This window comes from Hydra vulgaris, chromosome 13 (genome assembly GCF_038396675.1).
Source record: "Hydra vulgaris chromosome 13, alternate assembly HydraT2T_AEP".
Taxonomy (NCBI): Eukaryota; Metazoa; Cnidaria; class Hydrozoa; order Anthoathecata; family Hydridae; genus Hydra; species Hydra vulgaris.
The window spans coordinates 51,283,547-51,305,428 of NC_088932.1; the positions used below are offsets into that span (position 1 = coordinate 51,283,547).

Below are 21,882 nucleotides of genomic sequence, written 5' to 3' on the forward strand. Positions count from 1 at the left end.
AAACTAGTATTTGTGAAGGAGGTATAATTGGGTGGTATCGAACACATGTTTGGAGGGTGGTTTCTGACAACTTAATCTGTTTACATATTAAAAATGAGCAACTTTTTTTTGTATGATTATTAATACATTTAACATTATACACAAATTTATAATAGTAATTTATTTAATTCCAATAAAAAGACCTTAGATTTGAACAAAGTGTTTTAAAGTGTTTATTTTTATTAGTAAAAAGCTAATGATTATATTTCTAAATGATGACATTTTCATTCCCATTCCTTATAAATAAGAGGTAATTTTTGAAGACAATTTTTTTTAAAATATGTTGAGAATAATCCAATGCTAAATAATTGCATATTATATTTAAGCTAAAACTAGTAAAAAAGAGGTAAAATCGTGGTTTAACTCTGTCTTTTAACCATGATTTTACATTGTTTTTCTATTTTAAAACATGCCTTTTTTCTAAGAATTTTTCTTTAATGTTTTGTATGTTATAAAGATACTCAAGAGTTTTTTTTTTTTCGAATTCGATATATGTTTATACTTTTTAAAGTCTTTTAACACTTTGTTACACGTGTTCAATCTATTTTTTCCGTAAGTGTCCGGGGCTACCCGACTTTACCCTATATATATTATATATAATACTAACTTATGTATGTGTTACATATAATTTATATAAAATATATTGTATCGCAGTGTTTTTATTGATAGTTTTTGAAACTATTTTCGATAACGTTTTTATACACTATTACATGTTTTATCCAATATGCAAGATTAGTTAACAAAAAAGTTTTCTAGCAAATAAATAGAAAAAATTAGTTTCATATCTTCTTTAGTTTCGATTTTATGATATTCTAAATAAGTAACTAAATCTTAACGTGTCTAATTATTTGAAAATACATTATGTATGAATATTAGCTAATGAACAAGTACTACTTCTTCTTACTAACGTTTTACGTAAAAATCTAAAAAACGATTTTTCTTACTTGATAAAATAACAATTGTTGTAGTAGACTTAAGTGCGTATAACAAGAGAGTAATGCTGCGAAGTTTACTAAGTTAAAAAAAAGTTTTCGCAGCATGAAAATATTCGAAAGCAACGTTGCGCCATAAATACGGCTACGGTCAATTTACTCTATGTTTTTCATTTATTTTATTTTAAAAATTAACTTTTAATTCTAATATAATTTTAATTGAAATATAGATATGCTGAAAAATTTTACTTTAATTTAAAGGAGATATGTACTTGCGAAATAAGATGCTGTATTACTTGGTAGAAATTGTAGGTTAGTTTCAAAATTTATTCCACAATTTTATATATTTTACATAAGTTAGGAATACCAATGCAACCCATAATGCAAAGCATTCCTTAACTCACCTCAGCAAATAAATTATTGAAATTAGGAACTGATAACTAAAACTTTTAACATTAAATATAATATAAAATTACATCATCAATAAAAAATATTTTTTTAATATATACATACAAAACCATAAATTTGTATACTTTATAAAATTTTTATTTAAAAAAATATAAAAAAAAGTAAATAAAAACTCATTAATGAGTTCTTATTAACTTAGTTTTTATATTTTTAAAAATATATGTGCATGCAATGCATGGTCAGTCAAAGAAAAATTATAAGAGTAAATGTGAGTAAATAAAGAGAAGTACAAGAAAAAAGAAAACATATTAAAACAAAATATATATATATATATATATATATATATATATATATATATATATATATATATATATATATATATACACACACTAAAAGATACTAAAAGAGTATCATTTGTTTGAAAATTAAAAAAATAAAACTAGAAATCAAAAAACCTTAACTGAGAGATTCGGTTAATGAAAAAAAAAACAAGTTTATGAAAATGTGTTGATAGATTTTTTGCAACATTTTTTATATTTTGTCAATTTTTATTTAGATAATTTTTTTACATAATTAAACTTTTATCAAAAAAAGAAAGCCTTTAAAATAGGAAATATTAAAACACTGATTAATAATACCTGTGAGTAGGAGTAATAAAACCATGAGTATTAATACCCGTTTCGATTCATGTTTTATATTAGTTTTTTGTGTATCTACAAACTTGGAAATCTTGTTTCACAAATAAAGTTTACGATAACGGATTAAATATAAAGCTATTTTTAAATTATATATTTTTATTCTTTTTTTTACTAGTTTCAGTAAACTGTTTTACGATGAAATTGTTAAAATAAAAAATCTTTACACAATAAGAAATAAGTAAAAGATAAATATACAAGCATTTATTTAAAAAGAAAAAAACAAAAGACGGATACTCGCAGAAGACAAACTTGTCTTGGTCTTGTCATTGAGAACCGCTCGCAAATAACAAACCTCACAAAATTATATTACATACATAATATGCATAAATATATAAAATAGTTATAACTAATTATTAAATGTTTAAAAATATAAAAATACATTATCAAGAGAAAAAATAATTTTTTAAGCTTTTTCTTTTAAGAGAGATAACTCTGTTCGAAACAAAAATCAAAATGTTTTTAAAACTACTTTGTTCCAAAGAGACCAAAATGAAATGGTTGATTTTCCAAAGTTCTTTTAAAAAATTGTTGCCAAACTAAAATATCATTTCTTAATTTGTATTTATTTATAATATTTTAACATATATAAATTATGGAAAAAAACTTGGGAGGAGTTACTGTTACATTTGTGCATAAAAAAAAATATTAAAAAAAATTTGAGTGATATTTATTAAGAACTTTCTTTTTAAATAAAAGATACTTTGCATGAGTCTGTCTTTAAAATTAATAAGATAAGCAACATCCTTCTGTTGACGATAAAGAAGCTTCAGTTTAGATTAGTTGTTATTACACCAAGCAACATTTGAACAGTTTAAGTGAAAATGGATAAAGTTATAAGATAAGATAAGAGTGATACTACGTTTGTTTAAAACACTTCTTGCTTTACACAATATTATTATTCTTTTAGCAACTTTATTACACAAGAATATTTAGTGAAAACTCATTCAATATTCAATTTTTTTTAAAGAAGAATTTTATGAGCAATTGCATCAAAATATAAATTATATTTTGATAAATATAAAATGAAAAATATATTAAAATATAAAAATATTTAAGGACAACAAAGTTATTATTGGAAATTTTTATTGGGTCTTTGTGAACTGTTTTATCAAAAAAGATTAAAGTATTTTAGGAGATAATCCTATCTTTGTTTTATTCACAAACAATAAAAGCTGGTGTAGCTTGATCTTATAAACATTTAATGCTCTAAGCTCACGCAGAAGATGCTTGCAAAATGCACTTTTATCAGCTTCAAAAAACATTCTGCATGCTTGTTTTAGTGCACAATTTTGCATAAGTTTTGCTTACCCATGCCATACTACATTAAGTCAAACAACAATGAATAAAAGATAAGTATGAACATATCATGTTTATCTTTTATTCATTTTTAAGAAAGAAGAATTATTATTTAGAAATGGTTTAGTTTTATATGTTACTGCAATATCATTTGGTAAACTTTTTTCAAAATAATTTATATGTACACTGCAAAAATCTTAAAAGCTGATTTAAACTTAAAGTGTTTTTGGTTATTTGATTTGGCAATTTAGCGGGAATATTTTCCGATATAATAACTTTATGAAATAAGATAAACTTCGTGCTGTCCACGTTTAGAGAAAGTTTGTTACTTATAAATCGCACACTAAATTTGTATAAACCCCATTCTGAGGGGAAAAGAAAGATTAGAGTTATCTGCGAAAAATAAAAGTTATAAAGTTTTAAATATAACGTTGTTTTCAAGTAAACGATTAATCTATAGGATATAATTACTTGTTTGTAAATTATGCTCCATAAAAGCCTTCTTCAAAGTTATAATTCTAGTAATATAACAGACATGAAACACTAGTAAAATCAGAATACAACGTTACTTTGAATTTGTGGATATATATTATAAAACTTATGAAAACATGAGCGTGTTTAAAATATTTAATTCATGCATAAAATGGCACTTTTTCTGCATTAATCAAACATTTTCCCACAACTCGCGTTTATGAGGTAGTTATGAATAAAAGAAATGTGTTAAATTATTTTATGAATTCTTTCGATGTCCGGAAATTATTAACATATGAAGTTTATAGCGTACTAAAATTAAAAGGGGTGTTTATATTTTTTTTAAAGCAACCTCATTTGTTTTAGATGATGAAAACATACAAGTAAAAAAAAACTTTTCAGCGCCCTTGCAATTATTCCACATTAAATTATTTAGATATGGTTAAATTAGCGTCAAGTTGATTTAACTGCCAACTTAATTGCCAACGAAATTGATTTTACCGCCAACTTAACTGCCAGCGAAACAGTAATAAAGAAAAAGGTATTTACAGAACCAACAACACCAGGAGGGGAGCAGGGATCATTGCACCCCCTCCCCCTCCTTTTTTCTAAAGGACTTTTTTTTTTAAAGAAATTTCTAGATAAAGAGGACTTGTTTTAGAAATTGACGAATGTGCCCCTCCACTTTAAAACCCGTATTGTCGGTCCTGATTAACCTGTAATTAATTTTTAGATCTGCTTTCAGCTTTAAACTCCTTTTTTTATTTCTTTTTAATTTTTCCGATTGCGACTTTTTTCAAAAATATTTCTTGCAAAAATTTGTGTATTAAGCCGAACAAGCCTTGAACATTGTTGTGCTTAGCAACATCTATAAAATTGCATTCAAAAATCAAGCAAATTTAGTAATAAGTTTAAAACCCCAAATCATTACGAGGTCATATCCAATAAGTTTTTTTTTTAATTCTGAACACAGAGAAGTAAAAATAGTATGTATAATACGATACAAAAATAAAAATGTTCATACTAATAATAACATCAAAGATAATACAAATAAAAGTAAAAATTTTTTTCAGATCTTAATATTACTAAAATCTAATATGTGTTTTTGAGCAGCATACGACATAATAAGTAATTATAGATTAACACCAGGCAGTGGTCTGACAACCTATTTTACAAAGCTTAATCATTAAGGCGTCACATCGAATTCCATCAAAAGCCTCTAATAAATGCTAAGTGCTAAGTAAATCCATAGCCCAATTAAAAATCCATGATGCTTTTCAAGATTAAAAAAAATTATAATAGTGATGCTATATTCTTATAAAACCATATTGGTTAGGTGTCCCAAAATATCTTTTTAAAGAATGTATTCCAAAGTCTTTAAGAAAATTGTAAATAGAGGAATTAGGCAGTAATTAGCAGAATTAGAGATGTTTCTATTTATATCTTTAATTAGTAGAAAAATAATAGAAGGCGCAACTCCAATATCCATGCAATGAATTATAACTAAATTTTGAACAGCATTTTTTTAAGATTTTAGAAATGAGGCAATAATCAATCCAGAAAAATTGATCATTACCTTCTTTGATTATTCACCATCCACTAATGTCACTAAACGTTAATAAATCACCTAAAAGGCAATTATCTGCTAAAAGTAGATGTCAACTGGTATAAAAGTAAACAAGAAGATTTTTATATGAAATAATTGTAAATAGGAATTGTGGATCACAATTATAATGACATATTTGCAATCAATATTAGAAATAAGAGTTAATAAAAAAAACCATTTTGAATATTTATTAACATTAAAGTTCGAGTTATATGGCATGTATGCATTTGTATGCCATTCTAAATGGTTCGTTGAGGTTATTAACTATTTAGATAGCTACAAACTGTGCTATCTAAATAGTTAATAACCTCAACGAATCATTTTGCAGTGAAAAATGGTTTAAATGATAAATGAAACTTATTTGAGACTATTTTCACACAAGTTGCTTTTGTCTGCTGAATCCTCCACTAAAGCAAAAAGTGGTAAGCTTGATACAAAAACAGGTTTAATGTGCAGTTTATCACAAGAAATCAATAATTGCAAAAAACAAAAGAAAGGAGTTCATTTTAATTCTTTCCTATAGCATTTTTTGCTATTTCCAGTTTTATTTTATAAAGGGGTACTGATGTTTTCATTGTATCTTACCAAGCTATTCAAATTTTTTCTGATTAATTTTTTGTAGTTATTTATAGATTCTTTAAGTTTACCATCAAGCAACATTTTATTTTAAAAATGTAAGCAATTTTTTGCCTTACATTTTTAAAATAAAATATATAAAGGTATAAAGTTATACCTTTTAATATGTTCCAACATTAAGTTAAAAGTATTTAAAAAATTATTTTTATGTTCATTTTAGTTGTATATGCTCTGCTTTTTGGAATCTTATCAATACAGTCTGAACATGTGTCTAGAGCAGAACGAAGAAATAGAAAGTTTGGAAACATTAACGGTCATGGTGAGTTCATAAAAAGTTACATTGTTTAGAATTTTGTTGTCTGCTAATATTAAAAATTTTTTTTTTTACTGTTTTTAATGTAATTTTACAACGTGTATTTGTTTTAAAAGTTTAATTTTATCTAATTTTGCAGCACTGTACAGCCATAAAAATGGTTTTTCACTTTGTTATCTTTTTGAATTTTTATTTTTTTGTTAAGTTTATTGGGTTTAGAGACACTAAGCTAAATGTGTAATATTTAACAAAATTTAACAAAAGCTAAATGTGTAATATTTAACAAAATTTTGACATTATCTAATGTTTCTATGAGTCTTTTTTTGTAGGTTAAACTTTCCTGCTCTTTTCTCCAAGTATGTTGTCTGTAAAATTACTTTTAAATATTGATTTTTTATATATTTCAAAATAATTTTTTACCTGATACTTTTATATATTGATCCTGATTTATCATTCTTTTGACTATATAAAGGTTGTAAAATTCTTGTTTAATTTTAATAAGTTATTTTTGAACTTTTTTTTGGTTTTCTACACAAATGTTACTACTATTTGCTTAACTCTTAGAATAGTGATGCAGAATCCTTATTTTCCATCCCTTTTTTTCTTATCGAAATTAACTTTGATTCTGTTTATTGTTATGACAGAACAGTTAACTTTATTTTCAATTTTACTTTGGGGGTGACCTGAATATTTTTATAATGCAGATGTTTCTGAAAATTTTTCTTACCTTTATTCTATTTTTTGGTATCAAATATAAATATTTCCTGTTGAAATTACTACTTAATGTAAATTCTTGAGTCACAAAAATATAATTAATGAATGTTATTTTTTAAATAAGTTTTTTTAACTTTGTTTAACGGATTTACAAATACTAACTTAACAATCCTAAAATTTGATGCAACAATTACAAATGTTAAAAAAAAACTGTACTAAACTATTGTTGATTATTAAATTAATTCAAGGTATGTTGGGGTAGAAATAAGTTTATTCATTTGAATGATAATTTAATTGCAGTTTTAGAAAAATAAAACTGTAACTAATAATATACCAATGTGCCACCCACTGTATGTAAGGGTAAAGCTGCAACTAGCAACACTGTCATAGAAACTAAATGTTTTAACATGGTATTTGCTTGGTTTTCTGAGGTTATATTTTGTTTATTTAGTTATTGATTCTTGAAGTTAATGGGATTTTCATCGGCAGAAACAAGATTGTATGGATAGAATGCTTTAAAAATTTGCAACCAGATTTTTCCTAAATGATTCAATTTTTTTATTTTTCACGGTTTTTTTGAGATAGGGCACCATGAAGCATAGTACACATTTTCGGGAAAAAATATATTATACTTATTTATGATGGTTATTGGTCAATAGTCTTTATTTAAGGGTCTTTTTATTTAATTTTTTCTTATCTAAATCTTATTACAATTTTGATAGCAATAAACTTAATAAGCTTATATTTATTCCAAAATAATCATATATATATAGATATAGATGTTCAAAGAAAAATTAGATATAGATGAAATTCTGCATTTTGTCATAGACAAAAGAATTTTTAATACTAATTCATTTAGTTGCTATGATTGTGCAAAAATAAAAAATCTTTAAAGCAATTGGAAGTTGTTGAAATTTCATTAAAGTTTACATTGTCCTTTATTACCCAAACTGAAGACTGTAGATCTTCAGAGCTAGAAGTGCTTTTAAACTCATTTAAATCATGATCATGATTGAACCTAGCATTATTTTAGAAGTATCGCTTGGACTAACACATTAATACATTAATTTAAAAACACAATAATATATTATTTTAGAAATATATATTTTTATATATAATAATATATATTTTTAGTGTCTTTACCATATAAAAACAAGTAATAAACAAACGATACCACTGATGATGTCACTGACTAGTGACAGTGTTATATTATTGTTTTTTTTTAATATTAGTGTTATAATTTATTATTTTCATAAATTTTAAGGTTTTTTATTGTTACAATAATTTTAATTCAATTTTTTTTTTCTTGCAGATATTTTTGTCCCTAAATCAACTGAAGATTTTGTAAAAGAACATAAAGCAGAAGAAAATAGTATGGTTTTTATTAAAAAATTTCAAATCTTGTTATAGATTCTATCTTATAAATGTCACAACAAAATAAATATAAGTGAAAAAATTTTTTTTTGCACATTTTCAAACATTTTTGTGTGTGTATATGTTGTATATTTCACACATCAAAAAAAGCAGGTTTTATATGAATATATTTATTTTTAAATTTTTATTTATATTTTATATTTTGATATTTTTTTTCAATCAAAATTTTTAAAGAACTAAATAAATGTAATATCATTTAGTTGTATTTGGATTCTGGTTAGACATTTCTGCTTTCAACTTTTTTTTATTATGTTACATATATTCACCTCAACATAAGTTAAGGTGACTACTTTTTTTATTTTCTCTCAATTATTGTTATAACTTTCTTTCAACCCTTTAACTGTTGGTGTCAAGGTTTTCACAACAACAAATGTTGAATATTATATTTATAATATAAAGCGCCAGGTGTAGACGGTGTGTATCCATGGGTTTTTAAAAATGCGTTAGTAGTTATGTCTCATTAGCTAAATCATCATCTTTAAATAGGTTTTTATGAACTTCAACTTGGAAAATGATTTTTCTGCACTTGCTATGGAAACAGGTAAGCGAGTAAAATTCAATAGAAAAATTTTGAAAATTTCTGTTTGAGAATTTGCAGTAATGTATCGCAAAGTTTGAAATGCAGTTAATTGATTTTTATTAAAAAACTTTTATTTAAATTTTTTTTTTTATTCCTATTAAAGTTTTCCATTAAAGAAAAGTGTCTGCCATTCCTGAAGCCACTGCAAAGCTTTTCAATCTTATCCTAAGTCCTTATCAATATAGCAGAATTTAAATGATTAGAATATTCTATAATTTTTTTTTCTCGTGTCAGCCTGTGAGGCCCCTGAAAGAACAAGGCCCTAGAAAAAAGCCTTGGTTGCCTATGCCTAAAACTGCTACTGTCAGAAAGTTTTTAAAATTTTTCGAATCATTCCTTTCAAACCATAGTATTAAAATTATCCTTGAATAAATAACCTCACTAATGGTTCTTACAAGTGGTTCTATTTGCTGATAACACTAATATATACTTCAGTCTTAACAGAAAGTCATCACTTTTCGATTGCTTAGAACAAGCAGCTGATCTTGAATTTGATCTAGCTGCCGAGCTTGAATCTCTGTCTCATCATCATAAGGTTGCATCTCTTTCTTTTTTTTTACAACCACTATCATGGTCGCTGCTCAAACAATATCACCTGTTGTTTCATTAACAGATACTCAATCTTGTGTGACTCCTCATTCAGCAAAGTCTTATTCTTTTACTGTAACAGTCCCATTCTTGCTCTTGAAATATTTTTTAATTTTTTTTCCTTGCACAGTAATGCTTCGAAATTTTTTTCTGTCTTTATGTCTTCATTATTTAAAATATAATGCTTTTATAAATATTTTAAAAACATTGCAGTGGGTGCTCTCTATGAGTTTTGTCCTAAATAGCTAAAAATTTTTTACTTGCTACATTGTTGTGTCATTTTGAACTTTCAATATTATTTTGCTGTAGTCTTAAAATTGTTTGAGTGTTTTATAATTAAAAAAATTTATAATAATTAAATTAATTTTATAATTAAAAAAAGTAAATAAAAATCAAATTTAATTTGTTAATATAAAACTGAAAAATCTTTAATTACTGAAAATGTTTGCAATAAATTTTTCTGATATGTATTTTTTTGTCTAATATGTGTTGTATTTTTTTAATTTTACAAAAAAAAAGAATACTATTGCTTGTTTCATCTACTTAATTGTTTAAAGAAACAAAACAAAACATTGTAAAAAGAGTGTTTAAATAATTGCGAAGATCTCAAATCAATTGGTCTCAGATAAGACAGAAAGATTGTTACATGATTACCAAAAAACATAAATGGAATGTAATGTATTGATGAATAAAGAAGGTGCTAAATTTTCAGAAACAGTAATGCATGAGGGTAAAGTCTAGATTAAAGATTAGAAGAAAAATTAAATGGTGAAAACTAATTTACAGGTGGAAGGCTTCATGACAAAGTTTTCATGACTATAGTTACTTTGCCTATTATATATCATAAAAATGTTGAGATGCTTCATTATGTTTTTTTTAAGGACCATGCACTGATAGGCCACAAAAACTGATGATCCATTAGTTTTCTCCAGAATTGAGAATCTTAAGTGAAGCCAATCTATCAATGTAACAGAATCTTTTTATTTTTATTTTTCAGCTCACAACATGGAGCAGAAAAAAAAAAAATAAATATATATGTATATATATGTATATATATATATATATATATATATATATATATATATATATATATATATATATATATATATATATATATATATATATATATATATATATATATATGTATATATATATATATATATATATATATATATATATATATATATTATATATATATATATATATTTATATATATAAATTTGTAAAAAACACTTATCTAACTTTTTTCTTCAACTTGAAGTTTCACCATTGCTGGATCATCAGGAAGAGTTACTAAATCTCAAAAAAAATTCAATTTATAGAAAAAAATATTTTACAGGAAGTTATAAATTATTATAAAAAATTTTTTAATAACTATATTTTTTTGGTTAACGGGAAGTTACAGAAATTAAAATTTTTTCCTGATGATCCAGCAATGGTGAAACTTCAAGTTGAAGAAAAAAGTTAGATAAGTGTTTTTTACAAATTTATATATATATATATATATATATATATATATATATATATATATATATATATATATATATATATATATATATATATATATATATATATATATACATATATATATATATATATATATATATATATATATATATATATATATATATATATATATATATATATATATATATATATATAATTTTATATTTAACTTTAAAATTATATAACTAAATGTCTAATCTAAATATCTTGATAAAATAATATATTTTTTTTTTATAAAATAGTTTATTATACCAATATTTTTTATATACTACAATGTTTTTTCTTTTCTCATTGCATCTTTTTTTAAACTCTTTACTCTTTGCACAAAGTAATCGCTTGTAGGTTTCTAAATAACATTCAAAATGATTTTAGATTACGTAAAAGTTCAATGTATGTTTTTTTGACCTTAAATATAAATGTTTTATATATCAGCTGAAGATGATATTCTTGATCATGTTGAAGGGATACAGGTTGTTAAAAACATTTTGCATACAATTCGTGTTTGTAAATATAACACAGGTGCACTGTTTTGCAGAATACCATTTTTTTTGGTTGTAGTGGTGGTGGGGTAGGGGCAGGTTTTACCCAATAATTTTAAAATCAATAACAAGTTATTGCTCAATTGGTATATCTGCTTAACATGATTTCTCCTTGTCTTATTGCAGTGGACAATATCTTAAATTGTCAATACAAAAAATTTCAAGGAGACAGCAAGTGCAAAGTTTCACAATATAGATAAGAGAAGAGTTAGTAGGAATGTTTAGCTACGTCAAAGGAAGATCATCTAATGCAACATTTTGTTTTATTTTATTCAAATTATTATTAAAAAAAATAGGACTTTGGATTATTTTAATTCGTAAATTTGTATATCTAGAGAAAATGTAGCTTTGTGATCTATTCAAACGGCCAATAAAAAATAGAAGATGCATACTAATATTTTTTTATATAGCAACTTTTTGCTAGTTTATTAACTTTTAAAAGTATTTAAAATAAATGTACACTATTTTATTAGTTAATTTTCTTTTAATGTTTCAAGAAGTCTTTATTTAAATTTCAGTTGAATTGAGTCCACTTGAATGAATTTGTTAGCTATTTTGTGATATAGTTTTAAACCACATATGAACAAAACTTCTGTCCTGTTCTGTAAGATTGGCTAAATCTTTGAAAATAACTAGCTTGTCGAATGTTATGAGGATGTAACTCAAAGTTTTTTAAAATGGCTTAAATATTTAATTTTCAGTTGATATAACATTATGAATAAGATTTAGTGATTTAGGAATTATTCTATTTTTTGTCAATAATAATCAATCAATCAATAATAGTGTTTATATTTCACGCAATTACCAAACTCAATGATGTAGTCATCCGATATTACTTTTATGTTATGTTTTGATTTTTAAACTTTTTTTTTGAATTAACAAAGCGTGGACTTAGGTGAATTTAAGTTTATTATTTCTAAACCTAGAGTTATTATTTCTAAACATAGAGTATTTTTTAGTTTTGGTTTAGTTGAAAAGTAGTTTTTTTGAAGTTTGTACCCTTAATGCAAACCTGATACAAATGTATCATCAGGAAACAAATTTACAAAAGAATACTGAACTTTTGATGCAAATTTTTTAAAGAGGTTTAAGCTTACTACCCCATGGAACCCATGTATCACAAACCAGTTCACCTGGCTTTTCACCTTTTATTTTGACTATTTGAGTTCTCATTGAAAGATAGTCTTTAATCCAATTTAGAACTGTACCTTTAACTTTGTAACCTTGTGACATTTCTACAAGAATATTTTTATTAATTATTTTAAATGGCCTTTTAAGGTCTAGCATTACTGTTATAACAAATTTATTGTTTTTCAATGATGTTCTCCATTTAGAAAGCAGTAGAAAAGCTGATTCAGTTGATCTATTTTTTCTAAAACCAAATTGTTAAAAAAAACTATTTTCAAAATAACTTGATTTTGCTGCTTGTGAACCAGAAATTGCTGCTTGTGAACAGCGATTTCTTGCTCACAAGCAAACTTAATATGTAAACAAAAAAGTGTTTACATATCAAGTTTTTCATAAATAGGGAACATATTAATTGGTCTTAGACCTTGTGATAATTTGATGATATTAATTGGAATTATTGTTGATTTTTTCCACTTAGATGGATCTTTTTCAGTTTTTAAAAATAAGTTAATTATTATTCATAAAATACTTGAAAATGATGAAGATAATAACATTTAAGCCCTTAAATTCTTTTGGCAATTATAGCATATAACATAGTTAAAGGGATAAAATTACTAAAACTAGGAATATTATCATTTAGTGATAAATTTTCCATAGCATTATAATTCATATCATTTTGAATTGATTTTTTAATTTCTATGATACTTTGAATTAGAAATTCATTATATTTATCTGCAGTGGATTTTTTTGTTTCATTGCTTCGAAACTTACTAATAATATGTTCTTCTTCAAATTTAATATCCTCTATTTCAAAATATCCTCTATTTATGTTTGATTTAATTAATGGTTTGACAGTTATTTTTATTTTAACGAGTTCCACTGGATCATTTTTGACTGAATCAATTTTTTTTTATAGTAATCAGCTATTAGTTTTCTTCTTATTAAAAAAAGTAAGAAATAAAAAAACATAATGATGTTTTTTTATTTCTTACTTTTTTAAATTTGCTATATTGTATTTTGTACTTAATTTCACTGTACCCATGGTATTTGTATCAAACATATGTTTTCCACTCTTGATTATATTCTTTTACTGTATCTGTATATTTAGAATTCTACATACAGTGTAACTCTGTCAATTTTATTCATTAGACCATTAATATTTGCATATGCAATTTTAAAATCATTTACTACCATTGATTGCTAGTTGTCATACTTTAATTTCACTCTTCTTTTTATATCATTAAGTACTGGACATTTTTTTATTGAATGCACAATGCTTAAGATTTATCATTAAATTGAATTTTTTGCTTTTTGTTAAAATAATTTGCACACCAATTATTTTTTGTGATTCACCTGTAGCAACATGAAGGAATATTAAAGTGACAATTCTTTGGTAGATGGTTGTAACCTTGAAAATGATAACATTGAATAACATTTATATGTTTTCTAATTTGCACAGACTCCTAGCCAAATCCGAATCTAGCATTTTTCTTATTTTAATGTAGTTATGTATGTTTATATCTAATTCAGCTACTACCAATTTATATTTACTATTTTTCATGTTTTCATTTTTCTATTGATCATGTTTCTATTTTTATCATTCAAGTTATTTAGAGCTCTTTTATTGTTTGCTTATATCTCATTGGTTACTTCATTGTTTGTTTAATATCTCATTGGTTACTTCATTATGTTTGGTAATCTTAAACTCAATCCCTTTTATTTTTTCTTTATTACCTTTTTCAACTGAGACATTTACACTTAATTTATCTTTAATTTCCTGATATAGTTTATCTTTTATTTTTGTCATCATTGCTATGTAAGATTACTTCATTATTTTGACTTTGAATATGTTGAATTTCTACTCCTATTTCTTTTGGTTTAATATTGTCCATTATTAACTTCTTTGTGTTTATTTTATCCTGATTGTTCATTTTTTTGACAACAATCTCACTATTAGGGTGTGTCAATTAGACAACTAAAACCCTATATTTTTAACAACAAAAAAATTATATGAAAAAAATATTAGGATTTCATAAATGAAATGGAGTAATACTTTTAAAAATAAATTAAATTAAGTAGTAGCTACATTTTTTTGGGTTTTTATGTATTCTGTTTGTGAATATTTTGAAAATCATTAAAACAATGACGTATTTCGTTTTTCTGTTTAAAAATTATACTTTAAGTGGAAGAAATTTATTTCGGACCTATTAGGAGATATTTTTCAAAACTTTACGCTTTGCCTGATAAAAATAAATTTAAAATAAAATTACTTTGATTATTGAAAAATTAAGTTTTAATAAAACAAATGGCACCAAAAATCACTAGAAATTTATCAGCTACTCACTTAAGTAGATATGTTGGAAAAGGAAAACTTCTTTTACCATCTGAACTCCCTACTGCAAGGGATATTTTATGCTATGGAATATTTTTGAGAGAGACCAGTGACCTTAACAAAGTGAAAGTAAAATTCCTGTTATAGAACTCAGCTTTATCAAGTCACAGAGAGACAAAGTTGGAAGTTTTGCACATTACTACATCGGTAATTCTATTTTGTTGATTCTAGAGTTGACACTCTAGAATCAACAAAAATAAAACAAGTTATAAAGAGAAAAGTAGAGTATCAGCTGCAATTAGAAAAGAGAGATAAAAAAATTAAAAAAGAAGAAAAAGTCAACCAAATGATTCCAGAAGATTATAATTGCTTGGCACAGAATATTCAGGTAATAATAAAATATGTTTTTTAGTAATTAATATAACTTTTTTTGGAGAAATGATATGTTGATATAGTGATTGTTTATAAAAATATCTCAATATCTTTTTTTTTGAGGCCCAAGAGAAGTTAGCTTTTGAATTAGCTAATAAATTTAATAAAGACCTTGAAAATAATGTGGTTTCCTGTATTTTTTTTGATGGCAGGAAAGATAATACAAAAGTATTAACAGAATTTGATGGTACGCATTTCCCTGGTCTTCTCAAGGAAGAGCATTAGTCGTTACTGAACCAGGTGGAAAATATCTATTTCATTTTGTTCCTGATAAGACTGATCACAGAAAACATGCTGAGGTAATTGCAGACCACCTGGTTAACTGGTTGATGGAAAGAAATTTAGGAACACAACTAAAAGCAATAGGAGGAGACAGCACTAATGTAAATACTGGTTGGGAAGGTGGTGTGATGCAATGGGTGGAAAGAAAATTGAGAAAGAGATTAGAATGGATTGTCTGTGATCTTCACACAAATGAGTTAGGTTTAAGACATTTAATTATAAGCTTAGACGGCCCAACAAAATATGGAAATAAGTGGTCAGGAATACTGGGAAAGATATTAAATTCAGCAACAAGTCTTGAAATTAATCCCAGATTTACAAAAATTGATATTGGGCCTGCATTAATAGTTCTTAGCCCTGAAGTTATAAATGGTTTAAGTACTGATCAAAGCTATGCTTACCGAATAACAAAAGCAATAAAGTCTGGTGATTTACCTCAGCAGTTAGCAATGCTAGAAATAGGACCTGTTTGCCATAGCAGATGGCTCACTACGGCATTAAGATTTTGCAGGATATGGGTTTCTCAGCATGGCCTATATGGTATCAACCTTCAAAATCTTACATGGATTGTTGAATATATTGTAGGTGTTTATATTCCAAACTGGTTTAACATAAAAGTTAAATCATGTTGGGTTGAGGGACCAAGACATATTTTATACAAATTAGAACTCCTCAGAAGCCAGAGGGAACCGGTTCTTGATATTGTAATGCCCACAATTAAAAGATCAGCTTGGTATGCACATTCAGAAGCTATTTTACAAGCTATGATATGCAGTGACAGTAAAGTAGAAAGAGGTCAAGCTGTGGAAATTATTCTTAAACTCCGTGAAAAATATCACGAGCAGTCTAATACTGGTGGTTATAGCCATAGACATCGAAGAACACCTGATATTAACATTGATGCTAAAAATCTTTTTAGTCTGATAGACTGGAGCAATAATATAACAGAACCACCTTTGACATGTAATTTTACATCTTCGGATATTAAAGACTTAATTGATAACCCCATGGTTGTTCCCCAATGGAATTCACATACACAATCAGTTGAGAGGTGTGTAAAGATGGTCACAGAAGCTGCAGGACATGTACACACATCAGAAAGAAGAAAGCTTACATAAGAGCCCAATTTATTAGCAGAGAGTTGATGTCTGCTAATAGGAGCAAGAAAGACATGATGGAACTTCTAAACTATAGTTAAAGTAATTTTTATTTTTTTATTTTTTGTTGAGCTCAAAAAATATATAACAATATGTTGTTGTTTTAATATTTAACATATATGTTTATATTTAATGAACATTTAATATTAAATAGATTGCTTATTATTTTTATAATATAGTAGTGTTTTTTAATATTATTAGTTGTCATAACATAACAAATTATATTTTTAGAGACAAAAATATATAGCCTTTTTCTAAAATTGTTTTATTTTATGAGAAAGCATATATTATAAGGATAACACAAATTATAGGGATATTTAACAATAGAGCACAAAACCACCCTAAGTGTAAGAAGCCCTAAAATGTATTTTGTAACACAATATTTTGGTTTTTATAAGGATATTGTTACATATTTTACACTATTTTAAGCAGAATTTTGTAATTTTTTTTGTTTAACCACAATAAATGGAATACTTAGAAATATTAAAAAGAAAACTGTTCGACTCTAGGCAGAAAAAAATAATTCAAAACAGCCAACCATTTTTTGGTGTGTGCTCACTGAGTAGTATACAGAATAGCAATAAACAGTAAAACTAAAAATTAAAAAAAATGTAGCTAGCGCTAAAATTCAACAAAACGGAAGGTTACATTTCTTAATAATATATAAAATCCTAATATTTTTTCAATATAACTTTTTTAAAATCAATTTTTTTTTTAAATGACACACCCTACTCACTATATGTTTTTTCAGATATACTATTTACATGATATTAAAGGGATTTGTTTCATTTTTTCTTATAGCTCTTTTTTTTTATAAATTAAATTCAAAGTTCAGAAGAATCTAAATAAACAAGCATCCAAATAAGCTCCAGCAATAAATTGCCACTATAAATAAGATTAGCTCACAAAGTTCTCAGTGGCAACACCAACAGGTTTAGTATATACAATTTATGAGCAGAGATTTCAAAAAGGAATTTAACTTTCAAAAAGGGCAAAACCTCTGCTATTAATGGTATAAAGAGTATTCTAGTTCTAATGTATGATGGGAGAGTAGAAAAACATATTTAACAACTTATTAAAAAGAAACTTATTTTAAGATGACTTTCCATCTAATTTTTTTATAAAAATGAAAATGACTTATCTTTATTAAAGTGTAATTTATGGTGAAAGGTTCAAATTTAAGTTTTAATTTGGTAGCTTTACAATCAGTAATTAAATTTTTTATTTTAAAACTTTTTTTGATTTAAAATTTTTATTTCCCATTTTTTATTTTCTTTTGATTTTGTATGTTAATTTTTTTTTTAAAGGTTAGGAGGGGGCGGAACACACCCTCCATAAGTCAATGAATAATGCACTAATACATGCAAAAACTTGTAAAACACAATTTTTATTGTATTTATTGCAAATTATATACTAATTTTAATAAAAATAAATTTATTTATAAGAGTTAGACATTTTTGAGCCTGAGGTGTGTTAAATCATCCCCACCACATCCTCCTGTAACTCTAAGATACGATTCTTTTTTTCTTTTTGTTTTTTGTTTGTAGTCTGGAAGTTTTGGTAACTTTTTGTATGAAAAAGTTACAAACTTTAAAAAAAAATATGTATATATATATATATATATATTTATAAATATATATATATATTTATAAATATATATATACATTTATAAATATAAATATATTTAAAAATATATATGTATATTTATAAATATCTATATATTTAAAAATATATTAGCACAAGAGTTATTAGCAGCTGGAATCATTGAAGAAGGTGATATAAAAGTATCTGATTTGTTTGATGAATTGAGAAATGGAAAAAAGTCTAACTTATGGCATTATTCAGAAGATAATTGGGATTTCAATGCTATTCCATATCTAATTTCTCCTATTAAAGGTGATTGTTTTATTTATATCTATTTCAATTAATATTCAAACTAAGATAAATTTTATGTAATGGTTTTAAAACACCAAGGTCTTGTCATTTATAACATTCATTATTATCATCATCACCATCACCATCATCATCATCATCATCATCATCATCATCATCATCATCATCATCATCATCATCATCATCATCATCATCATCATCATCATCATCATCATCATCATCATCATCATCATCATCATCATCATCATCTTCATCATCATCATCATCATCATCATCATCATCATCATCATCATCATCATCATCATCATCATCATCTTCATCATCATCATCATCATCATCATCATCATCATCATCATCATCATCTTCATCATCATCATCATCATCATCACCATCACTAATCTGATTATCATAGTGGATTATTGAACTAATATGGTGGGTATATTGAAATTATAGTTATCATTGTTTTTTTGTTTTTTGTTTTTTTTATTTTTTTATTTGGAAAGCTGTAACGAATAAAAAGATTTGAAAGTTATGCATAAACTTAAAAAAAAAATTATTTTAGAGATCAGTGCTACAATTCCTGCTTGTGAAACAGTTGTGGATGTTGGCTTTATACTTGACTCTTCTGGTAGTTTAAAAAATGACTACAGTAATGAAAAACATTTTCTTAAACAACTTGCTGCTACTTTTAGTATAAGTAAAACTGGTTCCCATGCTGCTGTTGTTACCTTTAGTGATAAAGCAACTCTTGATATAAAATTAAGTGATTGCTATGATGAAATTAGTTTTAACAAAGCAGTGGATAGAATACCACATATGAATTCCAACACAAGAATTGACTTGGCTTTACGGTATGCCTTAAAAGTGTTCGAAGAATCTAATGGGGCTAGGAAGAATGTTCCTAAGTTGCTTTTCTTGATAACAGATGGCAAGCATACAAGCAATTATGAGTCAGAAAACCCTGTTAGTGTTGCTAATGAGCTAAGAAATAAAGGAATTGATATTGTGGCTATAGGAGTAGGAAAAGATGTAAGTTTTAAAGAATTGGTTAGTATTGCTGGAAGCAATAGAAATGTTTTTTTGGCTGAAGATTTTAGGGATTTGACTAAAGCTTCTTTTTCAAAAAGGGTTAGAAAAGAAAGTTGTTTATCAGGTACACTCTATTTTAGTATACATCATATATACATGTATAATACAGCATCTTAAATACATACATATATACAACAAAATCACGCTTTATTACTATGAAAAGTCTACAAAATATATGTACCATATAAACCTAAATTTGCAATAGTAAACTACAATGTCCACAGATGGCTATTTTACATATATATATATATATGTGTGTGTGTGTGTGTGTGTGTGTGTGTGTGTGTGTGTGTGTGTGTGTGTATGTATACACGCACAAACATATATATATACACACACGCACACATATAAATATATATACAGTATCGGACAAAACGAGTGCAACCAAATAATGCTAATTTAGTTTCTTTATATAAAAGTGCTGCATTTTTTCAATTTAGAGAAATAACTATGTAACTGTTTAGAGACAAAGTTCTTCAAGTTTTATTCATCACAAAGTTCATTATTTGTACATGAAAATTAATAAATTAATCAAAAGTATTAAAAAAAAGTTGATTTCATTCTGGACAAAACAAGTGCAACTTGACAAAATGTTGACCAAGATGTATTTCGCTATCAATATTTCGTGGCGAATCCTTTGTTGTTGATAACAGCCTTGCATCTTCGAGGCATAGATTCCATCACGATAGGTGGTTGTCTTGAAACCACTGCTTGACTACTTTTGCAGTGTGTTTCGGATCGTTGTCTTGCTGAAAAACCCATTTTATTGGCATATTCCATTCAGCATGAGGTAACATAACATCTTTCAGGATATTTTTATACATGAAACGGTCCATTATTCCATCGTTTCGATGTATTGGACCTAGACCGTTAGCAGAAAAACACCCCCAGACCATTACATTGCCTCCACCATACTTCACGGTCTTATGGCAGTAACGTAAATCGAGGCGTTTCGGCCAGTCGACGTACACGACAAATGCCATCGCTCCCAATGATGTTGAACTTCGATTCATCACTGAACAGGACAGTTCGCCATTTCTGCTCATTCCAGTCAATATGAGATGTAGCAAACAGGAGTCTTTTCTTCGGGATTTTTTAGTCAAATCAGCGGTTTCTTTGCAGGGCGTTGAGAAAACAATCCGGCTTCAAAAGTACGTCGTCTGATTGTTCAGTCCGATACAGGCAGCTCTAATTGCTTTTGTATCTCGACTGATGATATCCAGGGATCCTTCTTGACGGATCTGACGATCATAGAGTCCTCTCTAGTAGTGGTGGAACGCGGTCTTCCACCTTTGTTATCTGCTGCCAACTTCCCCGTAGAACGACATTTGGAACATAGTCTTGATACGGTCCATTTTTTCACGCGATATTTATCACAAATACTTTTTTTTGACTTTCCACTTACGTAATCGCCAATAATTTTCTTTCTTAGTTCCAATCCAAGACTGTCGGGAGCCATTTTTGCACCTGAAGTCATAAAAATAATAAAAATAAATAATCACGCTTCTCAAGGCTTACCGTGTTACATTTACCTTGTGATGATACAATAATGCTCTGTGGAACACAACGTCTTGGTTGGATGTGGACTGTATTGATGTAATGAAACACTTGTTGTACTTCACTTCTTGTAATGATGTTCTTCGATAAAACACTTTGATAAAACTCACTTCGATAAACTGTCTTGATAATACTGAATGATTGACTTCCATATACTGACTGAATTACATGTCAATTTACATGTCTCTTATATAGTAAAATGAACCTGTGCAAACCTGTTCTGGAAGATTCTAGATGCTTCTTTTCGATGCTTCTGGAAGCTTCTGGATGCGTCTGGATGCTTCTGAATGTTTCTGGATATTTCTGGATGCT

At 26.3% G+C, this 21,882-nt stretch overlaps 1 protein-coding gene across 1 annotated transcript in view; it reads left to right on the plus strand.

Moving 5' to 3' along the window:
• The first annotated feature begins 1,085 nt into the window (after positions 1-1,085).
• Positions 1,086-21,882, plus strand: part of LOC101239439 (uncharacterized) — a 54,535-nt gene continuing 33,738 nt past the window's right edge. The window contains exons 1-5 of the mRNA XM_065816644.1: positions 1,086-1,283; positions 6,247-6,345; positions 8,366-8,425; positions 18,769-18,927; positions 19,487-20,077. Of these exons, the coding sequence (XP_065672716.1) occupies positions 1,238-1,283; positions 6,247-6,345; positions 8,366-8,425; positions 18,769-18,927; positions 19,487-20,077 (955 nt within the window). The 5' untranslated portion in view covers positions 1,086-1,237. The remainder of the gene's footprint in view (positions 1,284-6,246; positions 6,346-8,365; positions 8,426-18,768; positions 18,928-19,486; positions 20,078-21,882) is intronic.